The following is a 26,702-nucleotide window of genomic DNA, read 5'->3' on the forward strand; positions in this document are numbered from 1 at the left end:
AGGAGTCCCAGGTTCAATTCCCGGCCAGGGCACACAGAAGAAGCGCCCATCTGCTTCTCCACCCCTTCCCCTCTCCTTCCTCTCTGTCTCTCTTCCCCTCCTGCAGCCGAGGCTCCATTGGAGCAAAGTTGGCCTGGGTGCTGGGGATGGCTCCATGGCCTCTGCCTCAGGCGCTAGAATGGCTCTGGTTGCAACAGAGCGACGCCCCAGATGGGCAGAACATCACCCCCTGGTGGGCATGCCAGGTGGATCCCAGTTGGGCGCATGTGGGAGTCTGTCTGACTGCCTTCCTGTTTCCAACTTCAGAAAAATCCAAAAAAAAAAAATATATAAACTCTCAAAGGAGTTATGCAATAATAGGAAGGTACTACAGATATTATTACACAGATAGGTACAATGGAAGACAGAAAGGGAGGGGACATGGACAAAGAAGTGGAGCAAGAGAGAGTAATTCAAGAAGGTGTTTCAGAGACGGGCGTAGGGGCATGAATGTCTAGGATGGGAACCCAGGGCCATGTGGTGTGGGCGTTAATTCCATGCTGGGTAGTGACTGTATCCAATAAGGGTGGAGAGCTATTGAAAATCTAGAGCACCGTCCTGACCTCTTCAGAGATGTGTTGCAGGTTGGCAACCCTTGTAAGATAAAGAAGGTGGGAAGGAAGGAGGGGAGAAGCTGCAGTAATTCAGGCAGGAGGGCCTGACCTGTGGCTATGCTTGCAGAGGCTGGGAGAGTGTGGGGGCAGTGCCATCCCCTCTGGGTGAGGCCAATCAATGGGCTAGGGCCGGAGGGAGAGGATATAGTTGGGAAAGACTCGGGCTCTGAACCTAACCAGCTGCTTGGATGACTTTACAATTAACCCGCTGTATCTGCAATAGGTTACATTAGCTGGTTGGGAAGGCCTTAACCATTTGAGCAGTGAGATTTTTGTTAACCCTTTGAGAGAGGATGTACATGAACGTTCGTACTACCCAAAGGGTTAAGAGTTACTCATGAAATATTATCAGGTTTAAATATCTTTAGTTAAGAAGACCCTCAAGTATATAAGCTTTCAGAAATGCATACATTTCTTAGAAACACTTTTATGCTTTGTAATGACTGCAGAAGCCGTGCCTTTTGCTTAGTAAGTGTTGCAGATAACAATAGTTGTGTTTACCATCAAATCAATTGCAGAAATGAAGGCTGAGCTGTGCACACAGAGCCCCTGGCTCCTGGTACCTGCCAGGGTCCACATTTTAAGTCCCCTGGTGCGGCTTCAGGAGAGAACTGGATGTTTACTGGCCTGAGCCAGAGAGATAATGTAAAACTCACTTCCAGCAGTTGGGAAAACACACCTAAGTGTTTTGTAGACAGCGATTTGGTGTGTGTTTATGCCGGGGGGGGGGGGGGGGAGGGGAAGGAGGTCAGGAGAGGACACTGGGGCACCAGAAAAGCCAATGCAAAGCCTTGTGCCCTAAAGATAAGGCATTACATTCACTTCAGCACCACCCCCTTATGTGCACAACCAAGATGTTGTGCTGGGCATTGGGGACCCAGAGAGGCCCACAGGGACCTCATGGTCACTCAAGGAACAGAGAGCATAAACACTGTCATCACTATCTGCTAAGTGGGATGGCAGAAGGAAATACAAGGTGAAGAAAAAAAAGTAATCCAAAGGTGAAAGCAACCAGCTTAGTTCAGGGGGCTTCCTGGTGGTGACAGAGAGACAGGGCCCTGAGGGGTGCATAGGAGCTCTCCAAGAGGAGGGAGAAGGTTATAGTGGTCAGAGGTGCAGTGGGAGTATGCAGGATTGCCGCTGGGCAGGGGGCGGTCCAGAAGGTGGCCATAGGGAACACTTATCTATCCATTCTAGTATAAGGAAACATGCCAGATGCCAGGCAGGGGCTGGTTCATGGGGTCCCGCTCTCAGAGAGCTTGCAGAGGTGGTGGGGAGCCGCACATTCATCACACCTATGAATGTAAATGGGCAAAAAACTGCTCTGAAGGAATGGAGTTCTATTCTAGGAGATAATACAACAAGAGAAACTGGCCTAGGTCTGGGAATATCGAGAGTATCATCCTAAGAGTATTGTGCCATCACAGGAGGTGATTTTGTTAGGGCATGCGCTGCCCTCATCTTCGTTATCATCACACTGAGCATTTGTTTAGGGTCACCCAGGTGACTAGAGCTTGCTGACTCAACCAAGCTGAGCTCCTGCTCACCTGGCCTATCCCAAAGCAAATGTCTCTTCCCGCAGCTGTGCATCTCCACCTCGGGGACGCTTCTCCTTGACCCCCTGAAAACATCTCAGCCAACCCGAACAGACATTTAGACACACCCTGGAATTGCACCCAGCCTGGAGGGCGTGGCCTGCGGGCAGGGGTGGGGGGCTGGCTTGAGGAAGTCTGAGAACCTGGGGGTGTGCCCCAGAGAAGTGGAGGCACTTGGGTTCCACTGAGGCCCATGTGACGGTAGGTAAGTCACTTTGTCTCTGGGCCTCACATTCCTCATTTGAAAACCACTAGACCAGGAGCTGGCGACTTTTTCTGTAAAGGGCCAGAGAGTCGATATTTTAGGTTTTGTAGACCACAGCGGTCTCTATAGCAACTGCTCAACGTCATGAGATGATGTGAAACAAGCCATAGAAATCCTGCTATGGGTTTTTGAACATTTTCCATTGAGTGCCGCCCTAAAGAACTTTGAAAAGTGCTTACCTTCTTACACATTTTTAAGTTGACATTTTTACTCTTTCATCATAAGTTGAAAGGATCCAATTTATAGAACATTAAAAATGTAGGCACTTTAAAATGAAATGGTTACATCATTTTTAAATACAAAGAAATCTAAATAGCATAGCAATTTCCTAACAATTGTTACCTCATCATCCATTTAAAAATACATGAACAGCATCTCTTTAAAAGTCTGGAATTTACATCTTTCCTTTTCTTCATAAACTTATATTTTTAACTTGACTTTTCCCATAGATTTTACCGTAATGTTTTTTTGTTTTGTTTTGTTTTTTACAGAGACCGAGAGTGAGTCAGAGAGAGGGATACACAGGGACAGATAGACAGGAATGGAGAGAGATGAGAAGCATCAATCATTAGTTTTTCATTGCACGTTGCAACACCTTAGTTGTTCATTGATTGCTTTCTCATATGTGCCTTGACTGCGGGCCCTCAGCAGACTGAGTAACCCCTTGCTGGAGCCAGTGACCTTGGGTTCAAGCTGGTGAGCTTTTGCTCAAACCAGATGAGCCCGCGCTTAAGCTGGCAACCTTGGGGTCTCGAACATGGGTCCTCTGCATCCCAGTCCTATGCTCTATCCACTGTGCCACCACCTGGTCAGGCCTGTAATGTTTTTATATGTGTGTGTACATGTGTATATCTGTATGAATATATGTGTCTGTATATATATCAATGAAAGACTTTCAAGAAGGTATATGTATAATATATATATATTAAAAGTCATGGATCATCCTTTCATATTAATTTTCAATGAAATATGTCCATTAATTAAACACATATAAATTTTGCCTGACCAGTAGTGGCACAGTGGATAAAGCGTCAACATTGAACGCTGAAGTTACCGGATCAAAACCCTGGGCTTCCCTGGTCAAGGCACATATGGGAGTTGATGCTTCCTGTTAACTTTCCCTTTCCCTTTCCCTCTCTCTTTTCTCCAAAATGAATAAAGGGAGTTAAAAGAAAATAAACTTAAAACACTTCAGCACATGCATCATTAACTAGAGATCAATATTTCTTTTTTTTTTTTTTTTTTTGTATTTTTCTTAAGTTGGAAACGAGGAGGCAGTCAGACAGACTCCCGCATGCGCCCAACCGGGATCCACCCGGCATGCCCACCAGGGGGCGATGCTCTGCCCATCTAGGCCGTTGCTCTGTTGTGACCAGAGCCATTCTAGTGCCTGAGGCAGAGGCCACAGAGCCATCTTCAGCGCCCCGGGCCAACTTTGCTCCAATGGAGCCTTGGCTGCAGAAGGGGAAGAGAGAGACAGAGAGGAAGGAGAGGGGGAGGGGTGGAGAAGCAGATGGGCACTTCTCCTGTGTGCCCTGGCCAGGAATCGAACCCAGGACTCCTGCACACCAGGCCAACACTCTACCACTGAGCCAACCGGCCAGGGCCTCAATATTTCTTCATAGCTCTATTTTTCCCTGCTAAGGGAAACTTTACCTTACAATGACATGCACAGATCTTAAGTGTACCATTGACAAATTTTGACAAAGCCTTCCACTTAATGTGAGGCTTCCAAACAATGACTATATGAATATAAATATATAAATATAAATATATTTATATGAATGAGTGTATACACACACACAGTGTGTCTGTAAAGTCATGCTGCACTTTTGACTAGTCACAGGAAAGCAACAAAAGATGATAAAAATGTGAAATCTGTACCAAATAAAAGGAAAACCCTCCCAGTTTCTGTAGGATGATGTGGCAGCATGCGCAGATGATGACATAACATCGTGTATACAGCAGAGCAGCCCATGGCCATGCCAGTCGAGATGTGGACAGTACAGAGGAAAGTTCAGTGTGTTCTGTGGCTCACTAAATTCGAATCCGTGACCAAAGTGGAATGTGAATATCAGCGCATTTATAACGAAGCACCACCACATAGGAATAACATTACTTGGTGGGATAAGCAGTTGAAGGAAACCGGCAGTTTGGTGGAGCAAAACCCCGTTCTGGTAGGCCATCAGTCAGTGATGAGTCTATAGAGGCTATATGGGATAGCTACCTAAGGAGCCCTAAAAAAATCTGTGCGTGAGCCCACATCGAACTGCACTGAATAGGTATGAAACTGGGAGAGTTTTCCTTTTATTTGGTGCAGATTTCACATTTCTATCGTTTTTTTGTTGCTTTCCTGTGACTGGTCAAAAGTGCACTATGACTTTATGGACACACTGTGTGTGTGTGTGTGTGTGTGTGTGTGTGTGTGTGTGTGTGTGTGTGTGTAAATATTTTTTTTGACCATAGGCCTCCAAGTGTTGAAGTTTTTTCTTTTAAGTTATTGTCATTATTATTGCACAATTAACTGATACAATAAAATATACATATTACCTATATTTAGAAATAATTACTAAACACTGAAAGTAAAATATTTGGAAATTCCTTTCTTAATGAGATAGAATGGGGCTATAGTTTTAAAATCAGTTAATGAATGAGTATTTCTTATTGTTAGAATGAGATAAGATTTAACAGCTATTTTATGCCAATTTTTTATTTTTATAGGTGCCAGTAATTAGCAAACTTGGAAATGGAAGGAGTTTTGTTACAACAACGTCACCCAATTCTTTGAATTCTTCCAAAGTAACTGTTAAAATCATACTGTGATCAATAATCAGCTGACAATTCAATTAGATTCCCCTTCAATTTTGTTGAAAGCAAACATTACAATCATTCACTGCCCCAGTTTCTGGGAAGCATGCCATAAAGATTTGACCAAGACTTTTCATATGACTTATAAGTTACACCCAACAGTTTCTCTGCCGCACTTTGCTTAATCCAAGATACTCAGAATGCATTAGGTCTATTAGAGCATTATTAATTATAATACATCTTTCAATGTTAAAATTTTTGCCAAGTGCCTTTATCTTATAACAAGTTTTAACTATGTTTCATCAAAACTTTGAAGCTATAGGTTTGACTCTTATAATATATGGGAATGTTTGTCATACAACATAATTGGAAATGCCAGTCTTTTACTGTCAAGTAAAGCAAGAGAATCAGATTTGTTTCAGTTGAAAAGAATCTGATTTCATTTCTCAATTCAAATGAGCATGTTAGAATACATCCTGATGACACTCACCATATTTTTTTATTCTTAATTCTAAGATAGGTAGAGGTAGATAGATGGATAGATGTCTAGGTAGAATAGATAGGTAGATAGGGAGAGAGACAGACAGACAATAGTGGCATGGATGAAATCAGGTGCTGCTATCTTCAGTACTTATTATTGATGCACCTTTGTCCTGATATCAGGGACCGTCCCTGGACAGTGGGACATTCTCTGAAGGAAGCAAGATTGTTAAATAAAAAATGTTCATGTCACCCCACCATACAATCCAGTACAAAATTCTCTTTTGCTAATGCCTTGTTTTGCTTTTAACAACAAATACATATATATGAGACAGGGAAGGTCTGAAGCCCTTCCTTGGGTTGCCTTGATTAAGAGAGGCTTTGAAGACACCAGTATTTGAAATAGTCTCTCTGTTTGATGCCTCCAAGGGCTTTGCGCCATAGGAAGATTCAAGAAAGGGCAATTTGCCTTTATTTTGTAAAGTGGGAGACAGGTGAGGGGGCTGACAACGCCTTACCCACTGGCTTTCTTAGGAAGATAATTTAAGAAAGAGCACTGATTCCCTCCCGCCTATCCATGCCCCTACTCGTCTGGGAAGGCTTTGGGTTGGGGAGGAGCAGAGAGGGGTCTGTGTGTCTGAGTTTGAAGACTTCCACTTAAGACTACTTTGGCTTTCTCAATGATTGAAGGCCTGCCTCTCTGGCTTTTTTTTTTTTTAATGTACCTTGGAAAGTTTTCCTGTCATTTCTTTGTAAAGTATGTATCACATTCCATTATATGAAAGTCCTTTGTGTATTTTTTAAAAGATTTTATTTATTGATTTTACAGAGAGAGGACGGCGGCGGAGCAAGAAGCATCAACTCGTAGTTGCTTTCAGGGGTCCCCAAACTTTTTACACAGGGGGCCAGTTCACTGTCCCTCAGACTGTTAGAGGGCCGCCACATACAGTGCTCCTCTCACTGACCACCAATGAAAGAGGTGCTCCTTCTGGAAGTGCAGTGGGGGGCCGAATAAATGGCCTCAGGGGGCCGCATGCTGGCCTCCGGCCAGCTGTAGTTTGGGGATGCCTGATAGTTGTTCATTGTTTGCTTATATTTGCCTTGACTGGGCAAGCCCAGGGTTTCCCTGCGACCTCAGCATTCCAGGCTGCTCCTTTATCTACTGTGCCACCACAGGCCAGGAATACCATATGTACTGTATATGTAAAAAAATTGGTAAACAGAAATGTCATTTCAAATGAAGTAAGAAAGCCAGAAGGGGGAGCTCTCACGCCCTACATTGACCTCAAAGCTCTCCAGCGTGATCTCTATAGTTGTCCTCCCAACTTCCTCTTCCTCTCTAAAAGTCAAGTTTCTTCTCCTTTGTTTTTGGTTGCTTGTATGCGACCCGCCATGGTTGCACGTTCTGGACTGTAATTCTTTATTGTTCCTGAATAAACCCATTGTGCTGGTGAAATATCTGGCTGACTTCTTGTGCCCATCAATGGATATTTAAGTTGTTTTCAATCTTTTTTTGTGATTGCAAATAATGCTGCAATGAATAACTTTGTACATACCCCTTGGCACACATATGGGAGAATACCTAGAGGGTGGATCGCTGGGTTGGAGAGCATGGGCATTTACAATTGTCATAGAGGCCCTGGCCGGTTGGCTCAGCAGTAGAGCGTCGGCCTGGCGTGCGGGGGACCCGGGTTCGATTCCCGGCCAGGGCACATAGGAGAAGAGGCCATTTGCTTCTCCACCACACCCCTCCTTCCTCTCTGTCTCTCTCTTCCCCTCCCGCAGCCAAGGCTCCATTGGAGCAAAGATGGACCAGGAGCTGGGGATGGCTCCTTGGCCTCTGCCCCAGGCGCTAGAGTGGCTCTGGTCACGGCAGAGTGATGCCGCGGAGGGGCAGAGCATCGCCCCCTGGTGGGCAGAGTGTCGCCCCTGGTGGGCGTGCCGGGTGGATCCCAGTCGGGCGCATGCGGGAGTCTGTCTGACTGTCTCTCCCCGTTTCCAGCTTCAGAAAAATAAAAAATAAAATAAAATTAAATTAAATTAAAACAATTGTCATAGATTTTGCCCACCATAAAGGCTGTATCTATTCACATTTGCAATGGTGAATGAGAGGCCCTTCTCACTCTGTCCAGCAGCATATTATCAAATGTTTTGATCTTTGTCAATAAGAAGGTGAACAATTAATTATATCTCGGTGTAGAAATACCTCCTGTTATACTTTTTGTAGACAGAGAAATAAAATAATACTATATTTTCTTGAAGTCTAGTGCCAAAATAAGGGTTAAACGGATGCCACAATTTTTGCAATTCTAGTTTGGTGTTACTTCACTTTTTCCCCTTATGTTGAAGGCCTCCAAATGGAAGATGTGGTAAGGATCGTCTGAGGGCAGCCAGGTCTGTCACTGCAGCAGCTCACCTGCGGACCCTGGGATCAGAGGACAAAGGATTAAGCCCTGTCTCCACTCACATAACGATCTCCTTCCGAGTCTGTTCCAGCATCATGTACTGCGTCCACTCCTCCGGCGTTTCGTACGTCTTGGACTGATCCACGATCTTTTGGAACATCGTCCTCTTCCTATAAAACACACAACAGTTTGTCAATGGAGCAAATCTTAGGATAAGGCAACACCCGGACTTCTAACGCTGGCTGCTGCAGACAGAGGCTTATTAAAACAACATGATTGTCTGACCAGGCGGTGGTGCAGTGGATAGAGCGTCGGACTGGGATGCGGAGGACTCAGGTTCGAGACCCCGAGGTCGCCAGCTTGAGTGCGGGCTCATCTGGTGTGAGCAAAGCTCACCAGCTTGGACTCAAGGTCACTGGCTCAAGCAAGGGGTCACTCGTTCTGCTGTAGCCCCACGGTCAAAGCACATATGAGAAAGCAATCAATGAACAACTAAGGTGTCGCAACGAAAAACTGATGATTAATGCTTCTCATCTCTCTGTTCCTGTCTGTCTGTCCCTGTCTATCCCTCTCTCTGACCTTCTCTCTGTCCCTGTAAACAAGCAAAAAAACCAAAAACCAAAAAACAAACAAACAAACAAAAAACCAAAACACATGATTAACAAAAGATGAAAAGAACCAGGGCCTGGGATTGAAGACATAGGTTTCTAACCCAGAGTCTTGTCACAGACTTGTTATCTGATCTTAGCCAATCTCTTCCCCTGGATCTCAGCTTCCCATCTATACAGTGGGAGTAATGATGCCTAACTCACAGAACTGGAGTGAGAACTAAGGGTCCATAGCATAAGGGTTGTATATAATGAGAATTAATGGTCCATAGAACAAGGGTTGTGTAGTGAGGATGACTGGTCCATAGAATAAGAGGGTTGTATAGTAAGGATGAATGGTCCACAGAATAAGGGTTGTGCTTGGCACACAGTACATATCAATTGAAACTAGGGTGTTTGTTATTGTAATCATTGCTATTGTTATCCTTACTCTTAAACTGAGAGGAAATACTAACTTGAAATACAGGGCGAGGTCTGTGGCAATGATGGCTATGTCCATCATGTGGATTGCATGTTCGTGCTGCCTGCGATTGAGGTTTTGAAAGATATTCAAGCCCTAAAGAGAAAATCAGAGGAGAGATGTGAGAAGCTATGCTGGCAGTAAAGCCCCCCAGTTACTGATAGTCAACCCAGAAGATGGGAGAGGCAGCCCAGGCCAATAGGAAGAGCACTGCCTGTCCACACTTGGGCTTCATGCGAGATGGGGGCTACTGGGAAGACCCCAAAGCCAATGCAGAGGGTCCTCATCCTACCTCATCTCGCAGCAATGTTTTGCCAAACTCCAAGTGGTGTCTTTCCAAGATGGAGGACCCATGGAGCTTGGCCAGAGGGTTCTGGGATCTGAATGGGAGAGAAGGAGAGAGAGACACACACAGAGAGAATCAACATGGAATGGCGATGTAAAGGTTAAAGACATCATCCAGTCCTGCCACCTCCTAAGTCTGCCAGCAGAGAGACTCAAGTCCAGAATGAGAGGAACTTGTCACACAGTAAGGGAGTGAGACTTGGGACTAGATACAAGGTCTTGTGACTCTTAGACTTTAGCTTTCTCCACAACTGATTCTGAGGGTCTCTTTGGGGTCATGGACTCCTCACAGAATCCATTGAATAGTATGACTCTTATTCCCAGAAAAAGGCACAAACACACACGATGCCAAACCCAATTTTAGAGATTCATGGATTGCCTATAGCCATCCATGGACATTGGCACTGGACCATCCTTTGGTGACCACCAAGCCCCAGATCTTCGGGGGAGCCATTAAATTCCCCAAAGAAGTATGTTTAATTATTGTCTTTATTCAATAAATATTTGTTCAGTACTTAACTATGTGCCCAGCACTGACCTCAGTACTTAGCTACTTCCAAGATAAAGTATAAATATGATCTCTAGGCCCTGGCCGGTTGGCTCAGCGGTAGAGCGTCGGCCTGGCATGCGGGGGACCCGGGTTCGATTCCTGGCTAGGGCACATGGGAGAGGCACCCATTTGCTTCTCCACCTCCTCCTCCTTCCTCTCTGTCTCTCTCTTCCCCTCCTGCAGCCAAGGCTCCATTGGAGCAGAGATGGCCCAGGCGCTGGGGATGGCTCCTTGGCTGCTGCCCCAGGCACTAGAGTGGCTCTGGTCACGGCAGAGTGACACCCCGGAGGGGCAGAGCATCGCCCCTGGTGGGCGTGCCGGGTGGATCCCGGTCGGGCGCATGTGGGAGTCTGTCTGACTGTCTCTCCCTGTTTCCAGCTTCAGAAATAAATAAATATGATCTCTAGTCTTGGAGCAGAATGCAAGTATTAAGAAGACTCAGAGAAGCACATTCTAGTGCTTGTTAATGACTTACAGGTTATAGACCCTGGGCAGACCCTCAGTTCCTCATCTGCAATATGGGTATTCGTTAGTCCCTGCTCTGCCCAGCCCACGAGGTGGTCATGAGGATCCACCAAGATCATGGTTCAAGGACTAGGCTTCAGAGGCTGTCTGGAATATAAGCTCTGTGAGGACAGGAACTGTATCTGTTTTTCTCAGCATGGTACCTCCTTTGCCTAGCTTAGGGCCTACCACACTAGTATTAGAAGCATTATCAATATAAGGTGGATGAAGGATTGTCAGTTCCTAACCTCTTACTGCCTAAATTAGTTCAGCAGGTAGGAAGGGAAGGAAGAGAGTGGGGGAGGTTAATATATGTTTCCTACTGCTGCTACAACAAATTATCACAAACTCAGTGGCTTAAAATAAAACAAAAAAAAAAACCCTATTATTTTATAACTCGAGCTCAGAGTTTGAAATGGGTCTGCAAGGCTGCCTTTCTTTCTGGAGTCTCTAGGGGAGAATCCATTTCTTTGCCTTCTCTAGCTTCTGGGGGCCACCTGTATTCCTTGGATTTGGTAGCCTACCTCCCACTTTCAAAGTCAGCAGTGTAGTATCTTCTCTGCTTCTTAACTCCTGCCTCCCCTTATAAGGACCCTTGTAAGTATATGGACCTCACCGAGATAAGCCAGGATAATCCTTATATTTCAAGACCTTTCACTTCATCATATCTTTGAAGTCCTTCTAGATAGAATATAAAGCAAGATATTCCCAGCTGTTGGGGTGTGGGCATATTTGGGAGTCATTGTTCTGTATGTCACAGGAGTTTCCCCAAACCCAAAGGGCAGGAGGAAGTAGGAAGCCGTGGGCAGTGGGATTTGCCCCCTGGCCAGTGAGTCTGGGAGCTGTCCAGACCTAGGTAATGAATCCTAGGGGTAGGGGTTAGGGAGGGGGCTGGTAAGGGATGACTTACTTCATCTGGTAGAGGTTGTTGGTGCCTCTGTGGTCAATGTCATGACAGAAGGCAGCGGTGACCATGGCCAAGGCCTCCAGGTCTGTGAAGTATCTTTTCAGCTTTCCAGTCTAGAAGGGCAATCAGAGGTGGGACTCACTCGTCTCCTGTGAGGTTGGAAGCAGGGCTGAGTGGGCAGGTGGAGGGCCTAGAACTTGGAAACGCAGATCTGATCTTGGCGCTACCTTTTTGGCCAGATAGTGACCAGATGTTTGTCTGGGATGCAGGACTTTCCATGCTAGAATGGGAGTAATCCTATCAAACGGGGATGGTTGGTCACCTTCCCTACTCCTGAGTGGCCTTAGCTGGTCCCATCTCTCTCTGAGCCTCAGTATCCCAGTCTGCACCCTATAGGTGGAGGGCATTAGGCTAGATGATTATTGAGACATTTGCAGCCATCAGATTATAGGATTTGGAGGGCGTTTTTTGCTTTTGTTTTCAACATGCCCAGACTGGTAAAGCTAACCTTCCAAACCTGGTCTACCGGTTTAAGCACAGCCCAGGAGAAAGTTTCCCTGAGCCTCCCATGAACACTTAACTCCTTGTTGATGTGGCTGTTGGAGTATAGAGGGTGGGGAGGAGCCTTGGAACGGCGATGCTGACTCCGTGAGTCTAAGAAACATGTCAAGTCTAAGTAGTGTCACTGTCCCTTCTTTGGTGACCTGGCCTGTATTCCCGCCTCCAGGCTCTAGTTAGTGCCTACTCTGGCCTGACCATTCCAGCCACAGAGGAGGGATTGAAAGAGGAGGCTGGCCAGGGGTGGAGATTTACATCATCACCCGGGCAGGAAAACACTTCTAAACCATATATAAAGGACTCTGAACCCTCTGAGCCCAAAATGACAGACACAAATACACACAGGTGTGTCCATCCAAGGACACGGTCACATTGTCTATAATAGTGAGAGGTGAAAAACCACCCTCATCCACACACGGGGGGCTCAGCAAAAATAATTATGGTATATTGAAACAACGTAGGCTACTATGTAGCCATTAAATTATATCATGAAGAAGCCTTGAAAATATTATACTGAGTCAAACAAGCCAGGCACAAAAGGACAAATACTGTATGACTGTGCTCAGATGAGGTACCTAGAGTCCTCTAGTTCATAGAGACAGAAAGTAGAAGGGTGGTCACCAGGGCCTGGGGAGTGTGGGGAATGGGTGTTGTGTTTTGAAGGGGGATGGAGTTTCAGTTTGGGAAAATGAACAAATTCTAAAGCTGGAGAGTAGTGTGCTGGTACAACATTGTGAATGTACTTAATGCCACCGAACAGTGCCCCTACAAATGGCTACAATGGGAAATTTGGTTATGTATATTTTGCCACAATTAAAATCATATCAAAAGAATGCGATTGATATATTTATCTATTTTCAAATGGAAAAGAATATTACAGGATACTATTATCAATTGGTTATAAACAAAATAAGGTGTGTGTGTGTGTGTGTGTGTGTGTGTGTGTACAAACATGTTCTGAATCTTTTAGAAGAAAATTTGGAGGAAGCTATGCCAGGGTTATCTCCAAATAACCTGTCCGGGGTTGGGGGTAGACAGCAGCTTCCTTTCACTTTTTATTTTATATGCTTCTCCAGTCTTAGAATTCATTTATGCTGTGCGTGTTCTCTTTTGCATCATTCTAAAAAGCAGTAACTAGAGAAGAACAGTGCAGCTGCATGAGGTTGGTCGCCTGGCGTGGTGGGAGCCCCGGGCCACCGCGATCCCGCAGCCGTACCATCAGCAAGGAGAACATGGTCTGCCCCACGTTGAAGCCGTGCCGCCAGTTGTGGTAGGTGATCCTGCGGTAGCCCTTGCTCAGGGAATACATGAACCGCACCAGTGCCTGCAAACACAAGAACATCAGTGAGGCAGCACGCACGGCCAGGCGCCTCGCCTGCTGGACCAGAGGTGGGAGCTAGCTGCAGGTGCGATAACGCTGTACAAGCCCCTTGCAGACTGCTCACCACTGTGGTAACGGACGTTATGAAATCAGGTGCATGGCAGTCATTCCACTTCTTTCCACCAGTTGAGTTTTGTCAGCGATTCCCTAACTGGGCCCCAGGGAGCTACCTACCTGCCCAGGAGAAGCTAACCTGAATTTTGCAGGGAAGGAAAACAAAAGAGGTCTTTAAATCAATGGTTGTCAAATGTGAGTGCACATCAGACTCACCCAGAGGGCTTGTTAAAACACAAGGTCTGACTTATTAGCGCTAGGGGAGAGAGAGTGGGGAGGGGAGAGAAAATATTTGCATTTCTGTGGCATTCTCAGGTTTTGTTGATGTGGCTTGGAATAACACTTTGAGTCAAATAAATGTGGGAAATCTGGCACACAATACACCCCCACCTCCACCTCCTCTGTCCATCTCCACCCCCCTAGTTTGACAGGAAGGTTCTCACCCTTGTTGGACTATAGAACCATTTTATTTTAATTTTATTTTGCATTGCACATACTCATACCCTTCAAAACTTAGTGCCCAAGAACCCACCTGGAGAAGTCAATGCAACCAAAATGCCACAGTTCAGACAAACTGTCTCCTTTTTGATAAATGACTCATTTGTGTGCAACACGGCTAATGCTTTAAATCCTAAAAGCCAAAGGCATACTCTTTTAAAGAATCAATTAAGTGTAATTTTACATTTTAAAAGAGAGAAGAGCAGGCAAGCAGGCGGGGGGCGGGGAGGGGAAGGGGGGAGACACACGACATCAAAGAGGTGTGGCCTGACCTCCTGCGGAATATGGAATTTCTCCACCACCTTGAGCTCATAATACATCTGTATCCCACATTTCACCAGCTCCAGTTCCGTCAGGGGCAAGTCGCTGAAGTGGAATTTGTTAATTTCGTATTTCTCTGCATCGGGCAGCTCTTCTTGCTGTGGAAGGACCAGAGTCAAGTGATTAGGGCACATGAAATTTTTCCTGAGTCTTTCCCTGTCTGCCCCCAGCCCCATCCTGGTCCCTCCTGGTGGATCAGAGCGGATTGGCAACGGTCACTTTTTGCAGAGACCTCCCCCTCCCAACCCCCATGCTCGGAGGGCACCCTGGGCTTGTCAGATGTCAGTCACTGCTCACCAGGATCTCAGCCAGCTCCTCTTCCTCACATTCCCACGGCTCCTTTCCATACACCTCTCTGGTTTTCTGCCCAAAATAGCAGAGGCAAAAAGTAGGTTACTACATCAAAGGTCTAAATGCTTTCACATTTTCATTTTTCCCCTTCCTCTCAAGTCCCCCCAACAGAACCCCCAACTCAGAGAGGCTGCTGTCGAATATTCAGGGACAAGCAAGTTTGGGAGCCAGCATCCAAACTGGAGCTCTGCCATTGACTCGCTGTGCGACCCAAGGCCTCTCTGACCCTCCATTTTCTCATCTGTAAAATGGGGTCATGGAAAGTGCGAAACTGTGAATCAGAATTAGGTTATGCAAAGTCATATACAACTAAATTAAATCTGTGATGAACTTTGAGCAGTGCTTGGCACATAATGAGCACTAGAATGAAATAATATTATTTTTGGTCATTTCATTGTTATTATTATTGAGCAAGAGGCATTGCTCATGGTCCTAGTTCTTCCTCTCGCTTCTGTGTGACTGGAGGCAAGTTTCTTCCCTCTCTGGGTCTCTGCCCCGTGGGCCAAAGGAGAGGGGAACCTAACTCCCTTGTTTTTGATTTCTTGATCCAGAACACAGTCTATTAATTTCTTTAAAAAGATTTTATTTATTGATTTTATGGAGGGACGGTGGAGTGAGAAGTATTAATTCATAGTTGCTTCACTTTAGTTGTTCCATGATGGCTTCTCATACGTGCCTTGATCGGGCAAGTCCAGGGCTTCGAACCAGTGACCTCAGCATTCCAGGTTGATTCCCTATTCATTGTGCCACCACAGGTCAGGCCCAGCCTATTAACTTTTCAAAGTTTTGTTTTGTTTTTTTTAATTTTTATTTATTTATTTTTTACAGAGACAGAGAGTGAGTCAGAGAGAGGGATAGACAGGGACAGACAGACAGGAACGGAGAGAGATGAGAAGCATCAATTATTAGTTTTTCATTGCGCGTTGCAACACCTTAGTTGTTCATTGATTGCTTTCTCATATGTGCCTTGACCGCGGGCTTTCAGCAGACCAAGTAACCCCTTGCTGGAGCCAGCGACCTTGGGTTCAAACTGGTGGGCTTTTTCCTCAAACCAGATGAGCCCTCACTCAAGCTGGCGATCTCGGGGTCTTGAACCCGGGTCCTCTGCATCCCAGTCCGACGCTTTATCCACTGCGCCACTGCCTGGTCAGGCCCAGCCTATTAACTTTTAACCGGCTCACTGAGACTAGGCCTCCATAGGACTCACATATTTATCCTTTGGCTGACATTATGGATCAAGACAAGCAAACAATGCATCCAAACGAGATGTTTTCTCATTTCAGTGCATCAGTCATTGGGATGAAGTGGCCAAATTTGGTGTGATATCTTCCCAGCTTAAGAAATCACATCTGAAAATGTTGGCTCATGTTATTGCAGCTTGTAAGGTCTATAAGCCAGGTCTTGAAGGCTCAGCTAGATATCATACCCAGTTCCATTCACTAACTCAATTGACTTCTCCTTGAGACCAAAATTCCAGGAATGACAAATCACTAATTCTCTCATATCTTGTTCAGTTTCCCACCCCAAGAAAGACTTTCTTCTATGGTATCTCTGATATATGATCATCTACCTTTCTTGATGGGGTGTTCACTATACCTTGTGAGGCAGCCCATTCATAAGCATGGTGGAGAATTTGCTCGTTATCCTGATCAAGTTTAAGTGAGACATATTTAATGAACTGGATGATTTGGGGTTATCACCCCCTTCTGGGTCTCAATTTTTTCATCTCTACAATGAGGGTAAACATCCTTACCTTGCCCACCTTACTGGGCTGCTGTAAGTATCACATGATATAAGTGTGAAATTGCCTTACAAACTGTAAAGTGATAGCATTTTGTGAGGGCTCCCCACTAATATCTAACTCACTCTGTCATATTTCTTTGCTCACCAAACTCCTCTCTGATCTGACTGGCTCTTCTGAGTGAGCTGAGCCCATAGAGGGAGTCTCTGAGAAACTGAGCATTGTCCACTGGTCAGTCAGATGGAGCTTCCTCTCAGTGAAGGTTGTACTTGGATGACTCCGTCTCTGGTACCAAGTCAGCCCTGAGCACAGTGGAAAATGGAGCTTCTAGAGCTGGTAAGCCGAGGTCTGGCCTCAAGACTGAAGTGACCTTGCAAGGGACAGCTGTCCTGGGACCCACAGAACAACCATTATGCATGACTCTCTGGCACTTGTCAGCCCACCCATTCGTCCGTTCCCCTTGAGGACCGCAGCACCCCTGCGCTAGGCAGGGGGATAGAGCTGCGTGCAAGCCCACCCCCATCTCATAGAATTTTAAGTCCCGCCTTACTCCGGCGAAGTCTCTGCTAGAGAAGGAACAAGAGAAGAACTTGACCCACCAGGATTTTCTGGATTTCTTCATTGTCACATTTCACATGATATTTTACCATGTCCTGGAAAATATCCTTCCTGTTTTCAAGTTTGTTCATAGACTCATAGGTGTCAGGATTTAAAACAGACCAGCCAAGGAATTGAGCCAAAGACTGAAAGGAAAATGAAAGAAAAGAAAGATCAGAAGTAGAACAACCAGGATTGGTCCTGCCCCTGTAACTTCTGGGCAAGAATCTCTAAGCTTCTATTCTCTCAGCTATAAAGTGGGTTTGAGAAGCCATTTGCTGCCCTTCTCAGAGATGTTGTGCGGGCGGATAAAATAATGCACTGAAATGTACTTTCAATAAAAGCTCTAACATACATAAAGTGTCACTCTTATGCATAAAACATCACAAAAAGGAATGTGCTGTGTGTTGAGGGGACAAGAGGTAGAAGGGAACTCTGTACTTTTTGCTCAGTTTTGCTGTGAACTAAAGGCTTTTCTAAAAGGCAAAGTTAATTAATTTTTAAAGAAGGGAAAGTGGCTTTCTTTGACAACATGTGGCAGTACGGAAGTGAGAGGGAAGAAGGCAGACCTGGAAGGTGAGTCAGGGTAACATCGACCCGGTGAGCTCCCAGCCCTCCCCAGGACAGGGCAGCAGCACACTGCGGTCCCTACCACGTGGCTCCGGAAGTCATGCTCATGGCCAGCTGACTCTGAATCTCTGAATCTCTGAATCTCAATGGCAGAAGACCTCTTTGCAAACTGTACCTCCATGAGGGTCTCATCCATTTCATCAAAGGGTTTCCCATCTTTGCGATTGTAAAACGTGGCCACTCCAACAATTTCTTCCTTCTTGTTCACAATAGGCATAGAAAGGACGTTTTTAATCATCCATCCGGATTCGTCCAGAGGTTCTTTCTACAGGAGAAGAACCAGAGCAGGTTTTCTTGAGTACCAGGCTGCAGAGGCAGCTGTGATGGACTTCATGCTGCGTCATGACCCTCACTGGCTAAGGGGACAGCAATATGATAGACTGTGGTGGATTCTGCATGGTTAATATCACCGCACTCACGCCACGAGCAGACAGCGCATCTGGTTGGAGCTCCATAAGGACAACTGGTCATTTTGTTTTCGTTCCTGAGATGTTAAAGTTATTATGTGCCAGGCTGTGTGCTATGTGCTGGAAATATAATGATGTGTGCAAATAGTTCAGGGAGCCTGTGTTTCCGACGTAGGCACTGACTACAGGGGACTGGCTTAGAAAGAACCATATTGGGGATTTTTATAATTTTGAATTAATCAGGTAGCCAGAAACCTGTGCCTTTGCCTCTCCATCTGCCTTTCTGTGTTACTTTGGTGAGCCGTTTTATCTCCTTGGGTCTCTATATTCTCATCTACAGGGGGGTACAAGACTATGTCCCTAGTGGAACCAATGAGAAAACAGAGGTAAAATTTCTTGGTCAATTATATGGTGCCCTTTGAGAGTCTCTTCCCATCTGTCTTGAGCCTCACTTTCATCACTGATAAAATGGGGATCACTGGACTCTTTGCCCACTAATTCATCACTCATTTATCAAACATCTTACAATGTGCAAGGAGCGAGCTAGAAGCTGGGGAAACCAAGGCAAGTAAGGCACAGATGTTATCCTCGAGTTGTTCATAATCTGAAAGGTAAATTAGCTGTTGCACTGCATGTGGGAAGTTCTTGGTGGTCCTGGGGGAGTCAGAGGAGGGAAGACATTCCAGGAAGGCTTCCTGGATTTGGAGAGTCTTCCAGTTCAAAAGTTTCAAGATTCTTTAGGTGGTGAGATGATAATTATTATTTAAGTAACACTGGAACTCAACACCTGGTGGCAGAGTATCCCCAGGGAGATACAGAACATCCCCCGAAAAGCACAGGGCTGTGGTCAGGAGATTAGTTCAAGACCTGCCTTCTTGCCCTGGCCGGTTGGCTCAGTGGTAGAGCGTTGGCCTGGCATGCAGGGGTCCCGGGTTTGATTCCCGGCCAGGGCACACAGGAGAAGTGCCCATCTGCTTCTCCACCCCTCCCCCTCTCCTTCCTCTCTGTCTCTCTCTTCCCCTCCCGCAGCCGAGGCTCCATTGGAGCAGAGTTGGCCCGGGCGCTGGGGATGGCTCCTTGGCCTCTGCCCCAGCGCTAGAGTGGCTCTGGTAGCGACAGAGCCACGCCCTGGAGGGGCAGATCATCGCCCCCTGGTGGGCAGAGCATCGCCCCTGGTGGGCGTGCCGGGTGGATCCCAGTCGGGCGCATGCGGAAGTCTGTCTGACTGTCTCTCCCCATTTTCAGCTTCAGAAAAATACAAAAATACAAAAAAAAAAAAAAAGACCTGCCTTCTCTCCAACTCTCTGCCTAGACTTCAGGAAATCCTGTCCCTCTGAAGGCCATGACAAGCAAACAGATTTTTAATTAGAGAGAAATGGAAAACATTAAAGATTTTGAAGCAAGGATGTAACCTATATATATTTTTTAAAAATTACTCATGCTCTTTTATGGAGAATGAATTGGAAGAGGAAGACTAGAATTTTTAAAAAAAAGCAAGATCAAATTTGATTTATTAATGTGGGTAAACTGTAGTTCCTTGGATGACTTAGGTAAAGACCAAGTTCTCTGACGGTTATAACAACTCTCAACAACAGTTTGGGCTCATTGCACTGAAATGACCAAAATAATTTCTACAAAATCAATTCTACAAGAGGTAGAATTTTAACTCAGCTCTTTCCTAGTGTTCTCTAAGAAGTAAAAAAATTATTCACAGCCCTGGCCGGTTGGCTCAGCGGTAGAACGTCGGCCTAGCGTGCGGAGGACCCGGGTTCGATTCCCGGCCAGGGCACACAGGAGAAGCGCCCATTTGCTTCTCCACCCCTCTGCTGCGCTTTCCCTCTCTGTCTCTCTCTTCCCCTCCCGCAGCCAAGGCTCCGTTGGAGCAAAGATGGCCCGGGTGCTGGGGATGGCTCTGTGGCCTCTGCCTCAGGCGCTAGAGTGGCTCTGGTCGCAACATGGCGACGCCCAGGATGGGCAGAGCATCGCCCCCTGGTGGGCAGAGCTTCGCCCCTGGTGGGCGTGCCGGGTGGATCCCGGTCGGGCGCATGCGGGAGTCTGTCTGACTGTCTCTCCCTGTTTCCAGCTTCAGAAAAATGAAAAAAAAAATAAAATTATTCACTAGTTTTCCTAGCAGTGTTTCTTTCTTTCCTTCTTAATTACTTCCCGATTTCTAATGATTTGTTTTTCTTACGCCTAGTATGGAAAACTCAAATATTGACAGGACATCTAAAACCAAAGAGGTCAAGAGGATAAGACCCAAACATTGACAAAAAGAAGTCAATATATTGCTGAGAGGAATTAATCTAAAAAGACAAGAAAGGGTCATAAACAATGTAGGGAGATACATCAGCAGAAAGAACAATTCCTTGGCGTGGCCTCCAGGCCCTGTGTGATCTGGCCTCTGTCTACATCTCCCCCGCCTCTCTCCCCATCTGTCTCTCACTCACACTCACTGGTTTATCTAGTTTCTTTCAATAAGCCTTCTTGTTCTTGAAATCTTTCCTTTCTCTACTGCCAAACATAATTTCTCAGGGACATAGGCCTTGTTTCTTCTTGGGTTAAGTCAACCTCATCCCTATCCCAAGAGATTGCCTCCTCTATCCCTTGGCCTTTCTCCTGACCAGCCTCTCCCACCATATGATCAGAGCTCCCTGCAGACAAAGACCATGCCTGTCTGGTCCACCACTGTAACCAGGGTAGCATTGTGCCTATGCACCTGGCACAGAGGATACCCTTCATACACATTTGTGAAAAGGGAAAACAAAATCAACTGGAATGCTAAACACTGTTTCATGAACATCACGAGGAGGCAGAAATGATATTCTACCAGGGAAAACAGAATAAAACTTCATTGAAATTTCATAGCAGTTGAGGTTGTCATTGAAGGGCAGAGGGGATGATGGTTGGGGCGAGAACAGCATAAGCAAAGGTCCTGAGGCAGAAAACAAAGGGTGTGAATGTTAAAGCTGAATGGGACCTTGGAATTTACCAAATTGACTCCCTTCCCACTTTCGTGGGCACATGAATGTTCTTCTACTCATGTTTCCACTTTGCTGAGTTTGCTTCCCAATAAAGTAGATGGTGTCTAATGCATTCTAATCCTCTTTTCGAGGGAAAACATATCATATGACTAAAGGAGAAAATAAAAATGCCTTTACCTGGAACTCGAAAAAGTCCTCCGCAGGTGCATTCATGATGTTGCAAATCTGAAAGCCGTGAAGAGGAATAATGGAGCTGTTATGAGACTCAACAGTACCAGGTAAAGCAATGCGTGCTGTTTCAGAGACACAGCGTCCTTGCCCAAGGCATTCACATTCTTTTCATCAGGTAAACATCTCAAGATGGGTTTGAATTATTCACTGAGGCTACTGGACAGAAAAGCTACTTTATAAACATTACTTCCTAGCATTTGCTAGTCATTTCCAATTTGTTACTAAGGTCTGTGTTGTCGCCTGTTTTGTTGTCCTCCTTCTGTAGCATACTTGGGTTGTGTCCTGTGTTTTTCTTTTTATTAAAATAAATAATGCTACTCTAAACTTCTTTGAGTTAAGTATATTTGGGTTCTGTTTTGTTTGTTTGGTCATGAAGGAGTTTTTCCTTGGAGTATAAACCCCAAAGGAGAATAAGGAATAAAAAGCGTTGAAGCTGTGTTGTTTATTGCCAGGTTCCTCCCCTGAAAAATTGGACCACTTACCCAACCATGCAGGTGGCACATCTTTGACCCTTCTAGAGCCCTGCCAACGGGGCCACCGTAACAGTTGTATAGTGTGTGTACTGCACACAGAATGTGGCTGAGTGGGTGACTGGGAGTTGGAATTCTGTCTGGTCTTGCCTTGAGGAGCCATGCCCTTAGCCTTTGTCTTTTCAGGCATTGAGAAGGGAAAACTTTTTCTAGTTTTCAAAAAGGCACCATACAGGTTTGCAGTGACCTGGCCTGTCCCAATGGGCCTGATCACCTTTTGGTCTCAGAGGGTGAACTGTCCCTGCTCCTTTGAGGACTGCCCGCCCACTGCACCATCCCTCTGGCCTCTCCTTGGACCAGTTCCATCAGCTGCCATTATTCTTTCCAGATCTCTGACCTCTCTTTCCGCTCAGCTAATGCACATGCTTGTATCTCTCCCGTCTATGACAATGAAATCCTCCCCTGATCCAGCATGGTCTCCGATGCAACCATCCAGTCTTTCTCCTCTTTCTCCCACATTCTTTGTCTCCTCGTTACCCATCCACACCTCAGCAGACCACTCCTGCTTTCTGGTTTCACCTTGCCACCTCAGCTGCTCTCAGTGGGCATGCCCATGACCTCCTAATTGCCAAACTCAAAGGGGTTTGTCTCACAGATCCCTTTTATTGCATTCGATTATCTATCTTTTGTTGAAACTTTTTACTTCCTTGGTTTCCTTTATTTCCTACACTCTCTTAAGTCAACAGAAACCGCTGAAGCCTCCTTCTGTTTCTGTGTGTGCCTCGGGGAAGAGATAGGGGTAACCAGGCTCAAATATGGGGGTGATGTGCTGCTAGCACGGATGACCCTTCTCCCTGCAGCAGGAGACCCCGTCACTCCACCCTTGGCCCTGAGAGGGTGGGGCATGGAGGGAGACAGAGTATTTGAGCTCTGCTGTCCATGGTGTGGCTGGAAATGTAGCAGAGATGAGGGGTTGAAAGTGGCAGCTAAGTCTCTGCTTTGATAGGTTGGGATTCAGTCCATGGAGAACCTGGAAGACCGGGCAGTCATGACTTCATCCCCGACATATGCGTAAGTATCTTTGTCAGTAAAACTATGTACCTTTCCACTTAAAGATTATTTCTGTGTATTTCATGTTTTTTCAAATGTCAACTTTCTGTTCTTCTTGGATCAACTCTCAAGTGAATTAAGAAATGAAAGAATCAGGCTTTTAGAGAGCCACATTTTTCATGAGTTTTTCCACTCTCTTGATCTGAAATTCTTTCTCTCTTCTACCTGCTTTAAAACTCCCCCCTTTAAAGCTGTCTTACTTACCAGGCCATTCTGGGCCACATAAGTGGGGAGACCGCTTGCTAAAGCCCAGTGGTCAGGAGGGGGATTCCTGTAAAGGCCAAAGACAAATGGTAACTTTTTTTTTTTAATTTTCTTTTTAGAGAGAGAGTCAGAGAGAAGGATAGACAGGGACAGACAGACAGGAACGGAGAGATGAGAAGCATCAATCATTAGTTTTTCATTGCGTGTTTCAACACCTTAGTTGTTCATTGATTGCTTCCTCACATGCACCTTGACCGCGGGCCTTCAGCAGACCGAGTGACCCCTTGCTTGAGTCAGCAACCTTGGGCTCAAGCTGGTGAGCTTTTGCTAAAACCAGATGAGCCCACACTCAAGCTGGCGACCTCGGGGTCTCGAACCTGGGTCCTTGGCATCCCAGTCTGACGCTCTATCCACTGCGCCACCACCTGGTCAGGCAACAAATGGTAACTTTTGCTGTAGGCACAGCTGGACTAAAAACTTGAATCTGGGTCTCTGCCCTCCCTCCAGGTTAACACATTCTCTCAGCTCTTGAAGTCTTCTGAACCTTGCTATTTGGCCTGGCCTCAGTTTCTTCATCTGATGATCTCAGAGGGAGGTAGAAAAGGACAATGGTTAAGACTTTGGGCTTTGGAGCCAGGAATGTAGGGATGATTGTTCTGGCTCTGCTTGTATCTACTGTTTGACTTGGGCAAATTGCTTAATGTGCCTGAACCTCTGTGGGGTTTTTTTTTAATCATAAAAAATAATAACGTGGACTTTCCCTAGCCAGGTGTCTGATTTCTGAGCTTTAAAATAAACAGTTTTAAAATGGGGATTATTTTACATTCTTTTTTTTTTTTTTGTATTTTTTCTGAAGCTGGAAACGGGGAGAGACAGTCAGACAGACTCCCGCATGCGCCCGACCGGGATCCACCCGGCACGCCCACCAGGGGTGATGCTCTGCCCACCAGGGGTGATGCTCTGCCCCTCCAGGGCGTCGCTCTGCCCTGACTAGAGCCACTCTAGTGCCTGGGGCAGAGGCCAAGGAGCCATCCCCAGCGCCCGGGCCATCCTTGCTCCAATGGAGCCTTGGCTGCGGGAGGGGAAGAGAGAGACAGAGAGGAAGGAGGGGGTGGGGGTGGAGAAGCAAATGGGCGCTTCTCCTATGTGCCCTGGCCGGGAATCAAACCCGGGTCCCCTGCACTCCAGGCCGACGCTCTACCGCTGAGCCAACCGGCCAGGGCCTATTTTACATTCTTTATCTCTCAGGGTACTTGTGGTGATCAGATAAGATTGCATACATAAATGACTTGTCACGGGGACTGCAGACTCAATAAATATCAATAGTAGCTATTTTTCATCAATACACTCCTATCAACATTGGCATTCTACTTTCTGTGAGTTTTATACTTTTATAGTGCAACGTGTTATGAGTCAGCACCTGTTTACATTCATTATTCCTGAATGCATCTCAAATCTTGAATAGCATCTTAATCTCCAAGTTTAGGCATTGTGGCAGAGTGATGACTATATTTTATTGCTTGCACACTGAGTTTGACTTTCCAAGAAAAAAGACAACAGGTAGCTGCTGAGCAAAAGCAGATACTATCATTTCCCTCCATTAACACCTATTTAGAGAGTTAACTTAATATCATAGAGTAGGAAAACTCATCCATGATGCCTAGTACTAAACTAGGTGCTTTATGTGCTTATTTATCCCTCACAACAATATTACAATTTTGGGCATTATTATCTTTTACTTGTTTATGATGAGGAAAAATATACATGTGGAAAAATGCATTAAAATCACCATCAATTGGCCCTAGCTGGTTGGCTCAGTAGATAGAGCATTGGCCCGGTATATGGACGACCTGGGTTTGATTCCCAGTCAGGGCACACAAGAGAAGTGACCAACACCTTCTCTCCCCTTTTCTCTTCCCCTCTCTCTCCTTCTCTCTTTTCCTCTCTCTCTCCTCCCTCTCTTACCCATTTCTGCCTCTTCCTCTTTCTCAACCAATGGCTCTGTTGGTTGTAGCATCAGCCCAGGCTCTGAGGATAGCTCAGTTGGTCCAAGCATTGGCCCTAGGTGTTGAGGATAGTTCAAGCATTGGGCCCCAGATGGGAATTGCTGGCTGGATCCCAATTGGGGCGCATGTGGAAGTCTGTCTTTTTATCTCCCCTCCTCTCACTTAAAAATATAAATCTTCATCAATCGTTTGAAAGTGACCATCCATGAAACCACACCCACATCATAAACAACCTTGTCTGCACCTTGGAACCCCCAACCTATCTCTTCCAATGGCAGCCTTCTCTCTAACTCTGTCTCTTGTAAGCAAGGTATAGAGTATTTATTCATTTGTAAGAAGTTATCAGTTCTTTGAAAAACTATTTTTTATCTGCAACAGAGAAAGATGAAATGCTTCCAATTAATCTGTAATGCAATGTTTTTTTTATTAAGAATTTTTTTTTTATTTTAGAGAGGAGAAAGAGAGAGAGAGAGAGATAGAGAGAGAAAGGGGGGAGGAGCAGGAAGCATCAACTCCCATATGTGCCTTGACCAGACAAGTGCAGGGTTTTGAACCGGCAACCTCAGTGTTTCAGGTTGACACTTTATCTACTGCGCCACCACAGGTCAGGCTGTTTTTTTAACTTAAAATTACTATTTTATGGCCATGGCCGGTTAGCTCAGTGGTAGAGCATCAGCCTGGCATGCAGGAGTCCCAGGTTCGATTCCCGGCCAGGGCACACAGGAGAAGTGCCCATCTGCTTCTCCACCCCTCCCCCTCTTCTTCTTCTCTGTCTCTCTCTTCCCCTCTTGCAGCCAAGGCTCCATTGGAGCAAAGTTGGCCCAGGCACTGAGGATGGCTCTGTGGCCTCTGCCTCAGGCACTAGAATGGCCCTGGTTGCAACAGAGCAATGCCCCAGATGGGCAGAGCATCACCCACCCGGTGCATGCCGGGTGGATCCCGGTTGGGCGCATGCGGGAGTCTGTCTGACTGCCTCCCCGTTTCCAACTTCAGAAAAATACAAAAAAAAAACAAACCCCAAAATTACTATTTTATTAATATTAACACAGCTCTTTTAGAATTTGGATATAGATTTTTATCATAATTTATACCTTCTTTCTGAGTTTTTGTGCCATTCAAAGCAATTTTTGTTTTCAATGCCGCATTGTGGTATAATCTCTTTTAAGTTACTTTATATGGCAATTATATTTAATATGGATTCAACAACAATGCATCTAACTTAAATGAAGTCATAGTAATATGAATGGTTATAACCACATTCTCGCATAGGCAGACAATCACAAGTACATCTGACTACTGTCTGAGTGACAGCAATTGTACACTGTCATTGACTGTATTTCAGAAATGATAAAAAAATAGAGAACTCTATATCTTAGAATCAGTGAAACGGGAGAGATTTCTTTCTTATCTTACATGGCAATCTTTGTCATTCAACTGGAACATTCAGTTGATTTGTATTTGAAGCAGTTCGTGATATATTTCAATTGATATACGGTATCACTTGATGTTCACTCTGTATTTTTTGCATCTGCCTTATGTCTGTCCTTTCTAAACTTTTATTTTGCCTTCTTTCAGCTTAATA

At 45.6% G+C, this 26,702-nt stretch overlaps 1 protein-coding gene across 1 annotated transcript in view; it reads right to left on the reverse strand.

Moving 5' to 3' along the window:
- Positions 1–26,702, reverse strand: part of PDE6A (phosphodiesterase 6A) — a 54,875-nt gene that overhangs the window by 7,765 nt on the left and 20,408 nt on the right. The window contains exons 7-17 of the mRNA XM_066272982.1: positions 23,115–23,181; positions 21,277–21,324; positions 17,827–17,976; positions 17,084–17,227; positions 14,690–14,755; positions 14,344–14,490; positions 13,355–13,462; positions 11,584–11,693; positions 9,567–9,654; positions 9,270–9,370; positions 8,269–8,376 (exon numbers count right to left, since the gene is read on the reverse strand). Coding sequence (XP_066129079.1) covers positions 8,269–8,376; positions 9,270–9,370; positions 9,567–9,654; positions 11,584–11,693; positions 13,355–13,462; positions 14,344–14,490; positions 14,690–14,755; positions 17,084–17,227; positions 17,827–17,976; positions 21,277–21,324; positions 23,115–23,181 — 1,137 coding nt within the window. The remainder of the gene's footprint in view (positions 1–8,268; positions 8,377–9,269; positions 9,371–9,566; positions 9,655–11,583; positions 11,694–13,354; positions 13,463–14,343; positions 14,491–14,689; positions 14,756–17,083; positions 17,228–17,826; positions 17,977–21,276; positions 21,325–23,114; positions 23,182–26,702) is intronic.

The sequence above is a fragment of the Saccopteryx bilineata genome, chromosome 4 (assembly GCF_036850765.1).
Source record: "Saccopteryx bilineata isolate mSacBil1 chromosome 4, mSacBil1_pri_phased_curated, whole genome shotgun sequence".
In the NCBI taxonomy this organism is placed as follows: Eukaryota; Metazoa; Chordata; class Mammalia; order Chiroptera; family Emballonuridae; genus Saccopteryx; species Saccopteryx bilineata.